The 15,055-nt window shown below is 51.9% G+C and overlaps 1 protein-coding gene across 4 annotated transcripts in view; it reads left to right on the forward strand.

The window, feature by feature from the left end:
* The window catches only part of ATP10A (ATPase phospholipid transporting 10A (putative)), a 96,678-nt gene extending 91,807 nt beyond the window's left edge, over positions 1 to 4,871 (forward strand). For all 4 annotated transcript variants that reach the window (XM_053913254.2, XM_053913256.2, XM_053913255.2 and 1 more), the window contains 4 exons: positions 2,068 to 2,148; positions 2,225 to 2,329; positions 2,897 to 3,084; positions 3,236 to 4,871. In XM_053913254.2, the coding sequence (XP_053769229.1) occupies positions 2,068 to 2,148; positions 2,225 to 2,329; positions 2,897 to 3,084; positions 3,236 to 3,818 (957 nt within the window). In that variant the 3' untranslated portion in view covers positions 3,819 to 4,871. The remainder of the gene's footprint in view (positions 1 to 2,067; positions 2,149 to 2,224; positions 2,330 to 2,896; positions 3,085 to 3,235) is intronic.
* The last annotated feature ends 10,184 nt before the right edge of the window (positions 4,872 to 15,055 follow it).

Raw genomic sequence — 15,055 nt, forward strand, 5'->3', positions numbered from 1 at the left:
CATGAAGTGCACTGGTGAGAGAGTAGGGAGGCGGGCCAAAGCAGAGGGGAAACTTCTCAGATTGGATAAAACAGTGACATGACGGACACACACTTCTTTCACACAGGAGGCACAGGACAGTTAGCAGTCAGCAGTGAGCGTGATAACAATATGGGGGTGTGTGGTCTCCCTCTGGTGAGGTGGCTGTGGGCGGTGGTTTCTGGGAAAAGGGACATTACCTTGGCATCCCAGAGGTTTGTCACTGTAGGTGCAAAAGGACAGTAGACGGCTCGGTTAAGGTAAAGATGGAGGACCTTTGCCAGGGGAGATTCCAGCCTGGACCGTGACTGCCTGACATAAGCCGCTTTTAGTTGCTAAGTTTTCATTTCAGACCACCCTGTGTGGTTGCATTAGGTCTGTGTGGTTTGCAGGCCGGCTCGCGGCAGGCCTCCCCTGAGCAGGGCAGGCTTAGCGTGGGGCCCCTTTCTGCCACGTCCAGACTCTAACCAACAAGAGGAGAGAAAGAATTCTGGCCACTTGACTGTGCTTTGTGATGAGGGGAACGAGGTGATGGGCGTGGTGGTGGTGTGGGGTTTGTGCGTGTGCGTCTAGCCTCATCCAGATGGGTACGCCGAATGTACGCAGGTTTGTGTAGCTGTTGATCTCAATAAAGCTTTTATTAAAAAGGAGGGTTTTTTTTTTAAGTATAAAGGAGTGAAAACTATCTCCACCCTGGAGTTTCCAGTCAAACGGACTTGAGAAGAACAGCAGTGATTTTAGCTCAGGACTTCCCATCTCATTGTTATTTTATTTATTTTTTTAAAGATATTGCCTATTTATTTTTTAGACAATGAGGAAGAGAGAGAGAGAAACTAGATTGCCTCTTGCAGGCTCCCAACCCGGGCGCCCCCCCCCCAACCCCGCCCGCAACCCAGGCACGGGTCCCAAGCAGGAATCTAACCCGTGACCCTTCGGCCAAGGCAACTTGGCCACACTCGCCAGGGCGCTCTGCCTGTTATTTTAACGCCAAGTAATCTAAGTCAGTCGCTGTGATAGCTGCTGCCTGAGCAGGGAATTTTTTCCCAAAACAGCCCCTCCAAAATGGGACTGATTTTGCAAGGGAATTCACAAGACAAACCCACAGGGAAACTTGAAAGAACCAGTGAATACAAACATGTAAATATACGTAAATATGCCACACAGATCGACACGCATGGATTGACAGCTACTCCTAGCCAGCCGTCAGAGTGAGCCTTGGAAGGGCTTCTCGTCAGCTGGCCAGAAGGGTCACGTGTGTGCAAAGGGACAGGGCTCCACAGCGCCCCCAACAGTCTCTGATTCAGAATTTGTTTATGAACTGGCTGACTTCCCCTGGTCACTTCTGCTGACTGTGGCTTCCCGACCGAAGCCAGCAGCATGGGGTGAGGGCGACTGGTGACAGGGAGATGAGGATGACCCCGCGTGTAGCTGTCACCTGGGGGGAGTTCCAGTGCTCGGGTGGGCCTCGTCTGCTTCACTGTGGGACCAAGACGGGGAGTTGGTCCTGTGGACTTAGGCCAACAGGAAGGGCCCAGGCAGCACCTTCCCAGGTGCTCAGGACGTGCCCCTCCTGTCTGCTCTGGAAGTCACAGGGTCAAGTCCACGTGGTCACCCAGATAATGAAGAAACATTGAATTCATAATCAAGGTCATTTTTGCCCTTGGTGTACAGCTTTGCCATTTTGATGTTAGGAAACCCCCATGATCGAATTCTAAGAGATCACTTTGAAGGGACATAGGGGAGCCCTGGTTGCTGTGGCTCAGGTGGTTGGAGTGTCATCCTATGTACCAAAAGGTTGTGGGTTCGATTCCTGGTCAGGACGTGTATGTAGGTTTTGGGGCACATTTGGAAGATACTTCTTACGTCGATAGTTCTCTCTCTGTAAGATCAAAAAACACATATCCTCAGATGAGGATTTAAAAAAAAAGAAACCTAGGGAAGAAAAAGGCTGACAAAGGAGGAGCAAACTTCAGATTGGGAAGGGTGCCCTGGAAGGTCCGCGGAGACGCACATGTGCCTGTAACCGCTGCGCTTGTTCTCGTGTCTCAGGAATACCGGCCCCGGACCTTCTGGTTAAACATGGGCGACGCCACCTTCCAGAGCCTGGTGTGCTTTTTCATCCCGTACCTGGTAAGTGGGCGCCTGGCACAGTGGCCCCCTCGGCTCCCTGGGCGACCGGCAAACCCAGGAGGCCGCTGTCTTTCAGGCCTACTACGACTCAGACGCAGACGTGTTCACCTGGGGTACCCCCATCACCGCCGTGGCGCTCTTCACCTTCCTGCTGCACTTGGGCATTGAGACTAAGACCTGGGTAAGAGCTCTGGGCCCCTCGTGTCCACGCAGGTCCGAGAGGTCTAGAAGGTTCTGAGCAAACAGGACTGTAAAGCCAGCCTCGCTGGGGCAAGAGGGGAGATGGGCCCACGGGCGGCCGTGGGTGTAGAGCCCACGCCCCGCACTCCTGGGCAACCCGTAGCTCCTTCCTTGCCTCTTCCCCCTCCGTCACCATCTGCTCCCCTTCCCCTGACGCCCCGACTTCCGTCTCCCCACCTGTATCCAGGCCAGTCCGCAGGCTCCCAGAGCCCTGTCCCCACGAAGCCATTAGATTCCAAGGGATGTCCCACCCGCGGCCCGTGGGCTGCACGCAGACCAGGCTGGCTGTGAAGGCGGCCCAACGCAAAATCATAAATGTACTTAAAACATTGTGAGATGTTTGTGTGTGTGATTAAGTGTCGCAGTGTATTTAACGTGTGGCCCTAGACACCTCCTCTTCGTCCAATGTGGTCCAGAGATGCCCACAGGTCAGCCAGCCCTGCCCAGGGCTGCGGCAGCGGCCACGGCCCCTGATGACCGGCTGTTTCTTTCCCATCCCCCCCCTCAGACCTGGCTCAACTGGACAGCTTGTGGCTTCAGCGCCCTCTTGTTCTTCTCCGTGGCTTTCGTCTACAACGCGTCCTGTGCGACGTGCTACCCTCCGTCCAACCCGTACTGGACCGTGCAGACGCTACTGGGCGACCCTGTGTTCTACTTGACCTGTCTTTTAGCGCCCATCACCGCGCTGCTGCCCAGGTGGGTGTCAGGGATGCTGCCCCCCTCCGAGTCCTCCAGGAGCTCGGGGGGCATTTTCACGGCTGTGTGTCACACCGTGCAAGTCTCAGAAAGCGCCTCCGAGGCAAAACCCCGCAGCAGTGGCTGACTGTGCTGTGTGTACCCGTTACAGGTTGTTTTTCAAAACCCTGCAAGGCAGCCTGTTCCCCACCCAGCTTCAGCTGGCTCGCCAGTTGGCCAAGAGGTCCCCCAAGAAACTCAGCGCTCCCCAAGAGACTCAGGGACCCCTCTCGGGAGAAGCAAGGCCTGAACCCTCAGAGCAGAGTTGCATCAGCATCTCGGGGCCCGTCTCCCAGAACTGCACCCCACAGGAGTCTTGGCACACGCCCTGGCCCCCCAGCTCCCCAGAGGCCGGCGAGGCGGCCACTGCGGCGCACGTGAGCGTGCCTTTGAGGGGCGCGTTGGACGGTCAGGCCTCGGGGTCCTCCGGGCTTCAGGAGGCTGCTCTGCGAACGTGCCCTGGGGACCCCAGGACGAAACCCCCCAGCAGCAGCAGGGCAGCCGCCCTCTCGTCCATCTTCAGCTCGCTCAACTGGATTTCCTCCCTGCCTCTGGTCAACGGCCTGGGAAGCGTCTTCCAGTTCTCCCGGAGTGGTTTGCAGACGGACAAGCGGGAGGCCGAGTTCCTGCCCCGGGCCCCACAGCCGGACCAGGACCTGTGTGGCTTGGGCAAGCAGGCCACCGACTACTTCTAGGGGCCCATCTGGGGCGGTGAAAACCGTAAAATGGCCTTTTTTTTTTTTTTTTTATAACATAGATACTAATTTTATTTATGTTTCTTATTTGCACAGAGGAGTTCTAGCGAGATGTATTTTATATGTTTCCAGGGCTCGTGCTGGAAACGAGAGGTACCAAAAAAATCCCAAAACACCAAAGTTTATTTTTTAAAAGTTCTAAGTAGAGTATATTGAAAAAGAAAAGTCAGAGTTTTATCGTATATAAAAGTTGAAAGAGTAACCCTCGAAAAGTGTGTTTAATTATTTTTTATCATCTCATTTTGTGAGAAAACATCGTGTGGTTGGTTTGGTTCCTCAGATGTGACCTCGGCTGCTCCCGCGTGTGAGAGTGAGCACAGAGGGGGTCACCAGGTGGGTGTGGACAGCAGTGAGGGGAGGGGACAGGGCCAGCTCCTGACCCTGGCAGCAGGTCCCCTACAGTCCATCGCTGGACTCCGCGTCACCCACAAAAGGGAAAGTGAGACTTCAAAAAAAAAAAAAAAAAACACGCCCAAATGAAGTTCACTGCCACGTTCAATCCTACACGGGCATTTCGTAAAGATTGCCTTGAGGGTACCCCAGCCCTACGCGGGGCCTGGCCTGTCAGAATCATCACAAGCAATAAACAAGCTTCACTTTGCAGAAAGAGCGTGTCCCGTCCACTGCTGTGTGGAATTCTGACTGCGCGACCCAACAGAGCATGGCTGAACGCCGAGGGGCACGTCGTCACCAAGTAGCCTTTCAGACGCCCGGCAGGAACGGCCTTGCTCCAAAGCCGCAGGCCACGCTCTAGCTGGCCTTTTGTGCTTCCTGCAAGGCCAAGCAAATTCTTTTTTTACCACTGAAATTAATATTTCCTAGCCAATAATTTTAGAAGTGGCTGATTTTTTGCCCTGGCTGGTATGACTTAGTGGATTGACTGCCGGCCGGCGAACCAAAGGGTTGCCAATTCTAGTCCCAGTCAGGGAACATGCCTGGGTTGCAGGCCAGGTCCCCAGTAGGGGGCGTGTGAGAGTTTCCCTTTCTCCCTCCTTTCCCCTCTCTCTACAAATAAATAAAATAAAAGTGGTTGATTTTTAATTTTAGGGATTTTTGACTCTGCATCTCACCTTTTGAAGCTAAGTAACAAGAAATAATAATAATAAATGACACATGATACACTAGCTCCAGCAAATAATCCACATACAGAGAAATGCAAAAATGTTCAGGCAGTTGGTGTTAAGCCATTATACTTCTGGGGTAAAGCCGTGAGTTTTAAGGAGAACTGACCAAGGGCCAGGGTTAGTGTGTCTCTAATTTGAGGTCAGAAGTTGTTATTTTAACTTTTTTATTGATTTTTTTAAAGAGAGAAACAGGGATTATTGCTCCACTTGTTGATGCGCTCATTGGTTGATTCTAATATGTGCCCTGACCAGGGATCGAACCTGCAACCTTGGTGGATCAAGACTGTACTCTAGCCCACTGAGCTGCCCGGCCAGGGCTTCATCAGTTGTTATTTTGAACAAAAGTGCACACACTGGGAGGCATGTCAGGTGTGTAGAAATACTTAACCAGCTTCTTCCTCTTCCTGGATTCCACTCTGTACGACAACGCAGGGTCTGGGACCCAGACCCTGGGCTTTGGGGGTGCAGTTGGCTGCCGTTGTTTCTCTGGAAAACATTCTTGAGTACTGACCCCAAGTGAGGGACAGCTGCGCCTCAGCAGCCCTGGGGGACACCTGCCACCTCCTCTGTGCACCCCCCCAGACTTGCTGATGGGTCAGGGCTCAAACACAAACTCAACAGCTTCTACAGAGAGCGTCCCAGGCCAGGGGTCATGGGCTGAGGCCAGTTTGTCACTGCGTTTGTTTGTTTTTTTTCATCAATCTAATAAGACTGACATCCCGGGGACAGGTGACCTCCCTGTCCTTGCATCACACCTCTCAGGCTAAAAAACACAATGTTGCCGGCATGCGTGATATCGCTCAACCGCAAGCCCGAGACGCCTGGTGGACCGTCCCGCCCCCAACGCCTCCCTCTGCACCTGCGCGGGAAGGTGACTTCAGGACAGCTCTGCTCCGATGGAGCGGCCCGGCCGCCGCGCACGGGCTGAGGATCCCAAGGGAAATAAATGTTGCATTTCGCAGAAGGGCGCTCAGAGAGAAGCGTGGCCGCCCACCTCCTTTCTTTAAATACCAGGAAAAGAGCTCTCACTATTTTAAGCGCTTACTATTCTCGAGACTTTGCAGTGTGGCGACCACCAAAATGAACCAAGGCAGCAAGCGAGGGGCTGCCAGCCGTTGCCAGGGCGACAGTCACAAAGGGCAAAGCAGGCCCTCGAAAGGCTCTGCACCCCAACCTCGAGGAGCCCCAGCACGTGCCGGGCCAGGAAGGTGCAGTCCCCCTGTCCTGCCGCGGCCGCGTGGTCCTAAAAGTCACATGGAAACTGAGGTCTGAAGGGACGTCAGAGTTCTTGGAAGCGGGAGAAGGGGTCAAGTGCAGAGGGGGCAGCTTGGACTGCAGTGTATCTCTCTTGCCACTGACGTGTAGCCGTGACCCCTTGGGGTGGCCCAGAAGTGGAAGACTGGACAAGCAGACCCCACGATCCTCCATCTCTGCTCTGTTGGTAATGTCCCCGGGGAGTGAGGCATTCCTGTTGAAGTGCTGGAAGGGTGGGCTCTTCACCTCCCCCCAGAGCCGAGGTGGGGCATGAGCATGAACTGCCTGTGCCCTCCTGGCTCGGGAGCAGCCGCCTCTCCACAGCCCACCCTAAATCCAGGGGGATTGCGAGGTCCCCCTGGTGGCTGAATGCTGACTGCAGGGTGCAGACAGCCTACCCTAAACACCTGGAGAACCACCAGTGGGCTGCTTGCCTTTGCCCCTGGTTCCCACAGAGAGAGGATGTCTCCTTTGCAATAATCTGACAGACAGACAGAGTAAGCACATAGATATTTCTCAGGCTTTGACTTTTTTAAAAGATTTTATTTATTTGTAGAGAGAGGGAAAGGGAGGGAGAAAGAGAAACATCAATGAGTGGTTGCCTCTCACGCGCCCCCTACTGGGGACCTGGCCCACAACCCAAGCATGTGCCCTGACTGGGAATCCACCCGTGACCCTGTGGTTTGTAGGTCGACGCTCAATCCACTGAGCCACACCAGCCAGGGAAGGCTTTGACTTTTTAAAAGAAACAAACAAAAAAAAACCAGAGGCACCAATTCCACCAGCTTCCTGGTGTGGAAAATGAGAGCCGTTCCAAACACACGCAATTCACTCGAGCATTTATAAGCACATACCGAAAATGGAACTCCATGTGGGGTGTCCCTTGAAAACTCACGTTTTTAGAGATTACAGAAAAGTCCTTATTTTGGTCTTTTCTGATTGAATCATGCCCTGGAATCCAATCATGCAATTCTACTGCTGAAAATAATATACTCATATTTTTAAAAAGGAAGTGTAACATTACATTGCACTGTGTGAAGAAGGAATGGAATTCTGGGCTACACCTAAAAATTCAGCCGCATAGTTATTCCTTACAAGGAGCCACAGTGACACGCGACCCTTCTGCTGGGTGCAACAGAGCCCGGCCACCTGTCCTGGGCTCTCGGGGACAGGTCCTGGCAGCCTCACACCCCACCCGAGCCCGGGGAGGACACCTGGCGTCCCCCACTTGCACATGCAGATTGCATCAGAAATCATTCGGCATTTTCCACTGCGCAGGTCAGAACCGAGCAAAGCCGCTGGTGCTCACGATGCGCTGCGGGCTGTCATCTCAGAGCTTCGCGGAGTGCGGGACTCTGAGCTATTTTTGGCTCTGGCCCGCTGCTGCTGCTGCTGCTGCTGCTCACAGCTTCCCGCTGCAGATCCTGCAGAAGTAATCAAGGTAACCCGCCTCTCCCGCGGGCTCCTTGTCCCTCTCTCTGCTCTGATGGGGATTCCCAACCCGGGCCAGCGGTCAGAATCAAGGAGACCCCAACCCAGGGCTACGGAGAGATTTCTTTAAATAAGGATGCAGCCTTGAAGATAATAGCCCCTGATAATTTTCCTGAGTATAAATACAGTGTTGCAGATATCATAATCACCTTTTACAAAAGCATTTCCTCACATTCTTAAATTACAAAGCACAGCAGAATAGTAAGCCAATTCCAGGAAAATGAGGAAGAGGGGGTGTCCCAGGCACGAAGGTGCATATGAGCAACCCCTGGGAAGGCTTTTCAAAACTGTCCCCCAGCCCAAACACACACACAGGACAGTAAATGCTCTGTTGTGTGGCTTTAATGGTTTAAAATGCACATGATACTAATGTGGTTGTCTTGAAACAGAGGCACCACATTTTGACCATGCAGCAACCTGCTACTGTCCTGGCCGGGTGGCTCAGCTGGTTGGAGCATCCTCCTGGACACCAAAAGGTTGCGGGATTGATTCCCCATCGGGACACATCCCTGGGTTTCAGGTTCAATTCCTGGTCGGGTCCTCGGTGTTGGAGAGCAGCAGCATCTAAGTAAATTTTACAAACGTTTTTCATCCCTCTACATCTCTAAGCTTGGAAGCCCACCGACTGGGAGGAGGGGATAGGAATCCCAGGTCCCCTGGCGGGGGGGGGAATCAAGAAGAAAAGGATGTTGTGCTTTGCACTGGAGCACAGAGATACTTGGGCCGTCACTATCGTGGACCAGAAGAGCTCAGGGGGCTGGAAGGGGAACGAAGCTCACTGTAGCCTTCTAGTCTAAGGTTCTCGCCGCCTGCCTTATTGTCTGTCTCCCGCTGCTGTTCTAAAGTCATCTTTGGTCCCGCTGTGTATAACACCAAGAACCGCTCACCGCAATTACTCAGTTTGCAGATATTGTCCCCGCGGTGTGACGGGGGGCTTTGTGAGAGAGAGACACACACACAGGAATTCAGCCCTCCGAAGGGGCGCGGGATCGAAAGGGAACGGGAGACACAAAGGGTGGGTGACGTCACCGTGGCTGCCTCTGTCCTTGGGAGCCGGGAGGCAGGGGGCGGAGAGCAGCTTCCAGCACACCCCAGATTCTAGCCCTGGCGGGAGGGTCCTCACCCTGCCTCCCCTCCAAGCCGTGACCTTCTTTCTCCCTCCTGCCAATTGTAGCGGGGCCAGTCTGGGTGGGTGTTCACAAAGGGAAAAAGGGGCCCAAGTGCCACCCTGGCCCGTTTCCCTAGTAACACAGGCAGGCCTGGGAGAAGCCCCCCTCCCACGGGTCTCTCCACGCCCCTCCCACCAGTAATTACCACGCCCCTCTATTGTCATTTCCACACCCCTTCCACTAGTAATCGCCACGCCCCTCCCTTCAGTGGGCCAAGGACCCAAGGCCAGAGTTGCTGGGTTTCCTTGAAGTCACCCCTACAAAAGTCACATGGTCTCTACTCTCCCTGCCACTTGCTGGTGACTGTCCCTGAGCTGAGCAGGTGCAGCCAAGTCCCACCCCTGTCAAGGGCTGCAGGTGACACAGGACCCTTTGGGTTAGTGTCTGCATCACGCTCTTTTCTCTCTCCTCTCCTCCACAGTCCTCATCTGCTTCTGATGTTTTAGGGAAAGGGTTATACTTGTGCATTCTGCATTTAATAAGGTTTTTCTCCTTTTAATAGTAGTATTTAATTTTATCCTCACAAAGCATCTGTGAGGTAAGAAGTAAGGACTCTCACCCCATTTCCAGAGTAGGGAACCTAAAACCAGCCAGCAGGCAAAAATGCTCACATTCAGGCCTCGACTCTTGCTTCTAAATCTGGAAAGAAGCCCCCAGGAAGCTGCGGAATTTCAAAAGGACTTCACGTGAGGTGTTTCATGCAGTCCCATCGTCTCTAACATAACGCCCTGCATTCTGAATTCAGCGTGGCTTCGTCCTTATGCATTTTCTCAATTGGCAGATACCGTGTAGGGGAAGTCCATGGAATTCTTTTTTTTTTTTTTTTTGAGAGAGAGAGAGAGAAACATCGACCTGTTTATTTATGCATTCATTAGTTGATTCTTGTATGTACCCTGAGCTAGGTGGCTAGGGCTGGAATTCTTGTCTTTTCATTCAAAAGGGCACCTTATGAAGTGTTAGGAATCCCAGAGGGGTGGGCAGACATACCAATCACCATTTCCCAAAGTGCCTTCCACTCACTGCCGCACAGGGTAATTTTAGGGGCTCGATGGAGAACATTTTTAAAAATCTATTTATTTTTTAAAATATTTGTTTGTTTTTAGAGAGAGGGGATGGGAGGGAGGAAAAGAGGGAGAGAAACATCAGTGCGTGGTTGCCTCTTGCACGCCCCCTACTCGGGACCTGGCCCACAACCCAGGCATGCGCCCTGACTGGGAATCGAACCAGTGACTCTTTGGTTCGCAGGCCGCACTCAATCCACTGAGCCACACCAGCCAGGGCTAAATATTTATTTTTTCATTACAGTTGATGTATAGTATTATATTAGTTTCAGGTGTGCCGCCCACTGATAAGCCTTTATGTAGCTTATGAAAGGATTCCCCCCAGTAAGTGTAGTACTCATCTGACGCCATATACAGTAATTACAGTAATACTGACTATGTTCCCTGTGCTATACGTCACGTCCTTGTGACCGCTTTTATTTGTGGCCATTTGCACATCTTCACCCCTTTCATCTTTTGTGCCCATCCCCCAGCCCCTGTCCCATCTAGCGACCATCACTCTGTTCCCTGTGTCCTTGACTTCGCGTCCGTTTCCTATGGACGTAACTTAATTGAATGTGTTTGCTTCCACTGGTGACAGTACCATCAATTCTTTGTTTCTAACAAATGTTCAAGTAGAAAAGAGACCGATGTGAGGAAAAGGCTGGTTGGTGAGGCTGGGAGGTTTGGGGGAAGTGCTCGCTGCAGGGGTTGGGGGGCGTTGTCCAGCCCCACAAGGTGCTGAGTCAGGCACGAGGGACACTGAGGCAGGAGGAGCCGGTGAAATGAATCCGTGACCAGCCATCGGGTGAAACATGCTGAGCGCAAGCCCATCAGGGCCGAGCAGGTGCAGCTCCCACGATTCTCGCAGCCTCGAGCGGGAGGCCCCCATGAGGACAGAGGCAGCCAAGAAAAGCTGCGGGACACCTGGCAGTTATTCACCATCTCAAAACACACCTGTTCTTTGCATGTCCCTCCCCACTGCTGCAGGCCAAAGCCCCTGGAACAACCCCCTGGCGGGAGCCAGCAGCTCATCCCCAGGTCCCCACATGCAGGGCCCCAAAGCCATACCATGTCACCATCATCAGGCTTCCAAATCCCAGATGCCATCTTGGAACTTCTATCCCTGCCGGAGACTCACTTTTCCCTGTTTTAAAAGGGCTGTAGCCTTCTGAGCGATTCTGAGTATGAGTTCGGGGCTCCAATGGTCCCGGTGGATTTCGTTCACAAGCCCAACCTGATGTTGGAGGGAAGAAAGCAAGCTAGAGGAAGGATTCGATGAAACAGACAGAAACAAGGAAAGCAGCAATGTCCCGCCAACGCCTCGCATGCACAGGTGTGGGTGCAAATAGTTCCAAAGGTCCAACCCAAGGAGCACAGCGAGTAACCTGGCAGGCTCCTGTGCCCCGTGGTGAGAGAAGGAAGCCCGGCGGAGCAGAAGGGGGCACTTGACGGGTGTCAGAAAGCCAGGAGAGAAGACACACAAAAACGTCACCAGGAAGAAGATGTAGGGAGACACAGGGAGGAGACGGACATCTGCAAGCCAAGGAGAGAGCCTCAAAAGAAACCAGCCCCGCTCACGCCTTGGTCTTGGACTTCCAGCCTCCAGAAGTGTGAGAAAACAACTTTTGGTTGTTGGTAAACACCCAGCTTATGGCCGAAACTAATATAAGCTTTATGAAAATTCTCTATGCTCTATAGGAAGAAAAAAAATGTTCTTTTCATTCCGATCAGAAAAACAAGCCCAGCAGCCCTGGATCAGACACGCCTTTTCAACAGTTTATTCAGGCACAATCGGCATTCCAAGATGCCACACTTATACGAAGTATTCAGTTTTTTTACTGTATCCATATAAATGTTATCCACAAACACATCTCTGTTTTTCTGTTTATAAAATGTACCAGTCCACGGGCTTTGCCGTATCTGCACACCTGTGACACCTTCAGCACCACCGGGGCACTGAACACACTCATCGCCTCCAGAAGTTTCCTCAGTCCCCTCCGTCATCCTGATCTCCTCCTCCCTCCACCTCCCAGCCCCAAGGCAGCCGTGATCTGCTTTCTGTCACTGGACTGGTTTGTCTTTTCTAGAATTTCATATCAATAAAACCAGTGTGTCATTTCACAAATTCGCCTTGCTGCTTGCACTCAGCAGAATTATTTGGGGATGGTCCGCCCCCAGGCGGCTGTATCAGTAACCAAGCAGTAGTCTCGGGTGTGGACGAAGGGTGTGTGGATCTGCTCACCCAATGGACAGGAGGTGGCGTCTGGTTTTCAGCCGTTAGCAATGTGCTGCTGTGAACATCTGTGTGTGGGCGTCTGCGTGGCCATACCCTTGGCTCTCTCTTGGGTAAACACCTGGGAGTGGAACTGGCTGGATGATATGATAGGTCTCTGTGTAACTTTGTAACTTTTTTTAAATCTTTACCCAAGAATATGTTCATTGATTTTTAGACAGAGAGGAAGGGAGAGAGAGAGACATTGATGTGAGAGAGAAACGTGGATCGGTTGTCACCTGTATGTGCCCCGATTGGAGACTGAACCTGGAACCTTTTGGTGTTCAGGGATGATGCTCCAACCAACTGAGCCACCCAGCCAGGGCTCCTCTGTTTTAATTACATTCGGGGGCCCTGCACATGGGCCGCAGCTGGACTCAGACAGAGCAGCTGCGGCTCACACAGAGGCCGCCAACCAGCAGGCCACGCCCACACCACCCTTCCCACTGCACGGAGTCAGCAACGGAGAGCCAAAGGTTCCAGCACCTCCTTCCAACACAAGTAGACACGCTTTCGTCTAACCATTACCGCCCTCCACCCCTCTCCGAGTCCACATTCCCGTTCGGCCTTGCCGACCATCAGAGCGTGGGAGTTCAAGTCCAGAAGACGAGACGGCATCCACTGCTGGAGTCCCCCATGCCCAGGGTGCTCGCAGGAACAGAGGGGCCAAGGTCAGAGTCGAGGGCTGGTGTCAGTCTGTTCTCATGGTGTTTTGTTCCCTGTACAGCGACAATTCCTGACGATAGCTTTCGGCTCTCCTGGGAGCAGCCCCTCTGCACCGTGGGGTTCACGCCTTCACCCCTTCACTGTCCCAGCCACTAGTGAACTGGATGAAGGGCCTTTCTGCTCAGGTCCTTTATCCATTTTTTTTTTAATCTAGAGTGACAGCATATCCGGAAAACAGCCTTAGCGTGGAAAATGAGGCACACGACCATGACATTCTAGTCCAATTTAAATCGTCTTTGGTGTTGCCCTAGCTGATGCAGCTCAGAGGGTGGGAGCATCATCCTGTAGATGGAAAGGTTGTGGGTTCGATTCCCGGTCAGGGCACATACCCACGTTGCAGGTAATAAATTGCCTCAGTGGCCGGCCACTCAGGTCACAAGTCTGGAATGTACGTGGGCACCTTATCAAGCTCAGATTCAGAAACAACAGACCCTTGGCTTGTTCACTGATGTGGTCAGCCTTTCATTTATCAGTTAATTTCCTCCCTTCTTATCACATATTACGTCTTTATTAGAGGTGTCTTCACGAGTGTCGCTCCCTCAGCTTGGGATAATGAGACTTAGGTGTGCTGGAGAGGCATCTTTAAAAAGATCTGCCTTATGGCCCTGGCTGGGCAGCTCTGTTGGTTAGAGCATCGTCCTGATTCACCAAGGTTGCAGGTTCGATCCCCAGTCAGGGCACATACAAGAAGCAACCAATGAATGCATGGATGGCTGGAACAAATTGATCTCTCTCTCTCTCTCTCTCTCATCAATAAATAAAAAATTAGAAGATCTGCATTATGTTTCTACCAATCAGGGTCCATCAACCTAGAACTGCTTCTGGAACGTTCTGAGATACACAGAGAAGCTTCATCTGAAGAGGTGCTGAGGCTTCTGCTACTGCAAAGAACATTGTATTCGGGAAAGCGACAAAGTGCTGACGTGATTATTTGCCCCAGTATCCGTAAGTCAAGCCGGACACTGAGAACCCAGATAAGCGTGGAAGTTTCTTTTACATTTTTCTCCCCAAATATGAAAGTAACAAATGGTTCCATTAGTGGCAGGCTGAGAGTAATTCAGACCAACTCTGGCTCTGAGGAAAACAAAATATCTGGATAACGTGGAAATGTATCATCTTAAAAGCATCCAAGAGCTAACAAAAGCGTGAAGAATCACCACACCGCACTTTGACTAAAAAAAAAAAAACAAAAAAAAAACAAAAAAACGAGAACCCGAAAAGAGAAAGTGAAGGCTCAGGGCAAGTTTTGCCCCCGGGGCTTCCTCTCTAAGCAAAGAAAAAGCAGGAAAACGGGTGAAGTTTGTGTGGAAGTCAAATCTCCAGGCCTCCTGAATGGGGCTGCAGAAAAACTACATCCGCCTGAAGCTGGAACTCTAAGGGCAACCTGGCTTTGACTTCATTTGATTTATGATTTAAATCGGACCTCTGTGGTCCAGGGAGCCACAGGCTTTGAACTTGAATTTACATACTCCCAACTGAGTGGTGCACCCAGCTCTGGATGCATAAATTATGGTTCATCTAGAATCTGCAGTTCCACACAGCTTTTGAAAAGAATACCACTGCCCTGGCTGGTGTGGCTCAGTGGGTTGGGCGTCGTCCTGCAAACCAAAGGTCGCCGGTTCGATTCCCAGTCAGGGCATGTGCCTGGGTTGCAGGCCAGGTCCCTAGCTGGGGGCTTGTGAGAGGCGGCCAAATGATGTTTGTCTCTCACTTCAATATTTCTCTCCCTGTCTTCCTCCTCTCTAAAAATCAATAAATAAATAAAGGTAAGAATGCCACAGGCTGAAACACATTGACTCTGTTAAAGGCCATGGACTGAAACCAGCAACAGCAGCAACACCACTCTGGTCTAATTTTGTTGGTATTGAGAGGCCAATTCATTATTTTGAGATAAGGGGAAGAGAATGAATTCTTTTCATTTGCCTTTCTTCTTCCAATTGCCCACGAGGGTCACCCGACGGGAGATGAGAACAGTGCCTTTATAGACACTTCCGTCTGGTGTGTGAAGGAGAAGAGATACAATTAGACCCTCACCCAACTGTGTCATCCCTAGCAGGTCACAAGAGGACTAGACAGCGGTGCCCATCGATGGGAGCCT

This window comes from Desmodus rotundus, chromosome 10 (genome assembly GCF_022682495.2).
Source record: "Desmodus rotundus isolate HL8 chromosome 10, HLdesRot8A.1, whole genome shotgun sequence".
Lineage (NCBI taxonomy): Eukaryota > Metazoa > Chordata > Mammalia > Chiroptera > Phyllostomidae > Desmodus > Desmodus rotundus.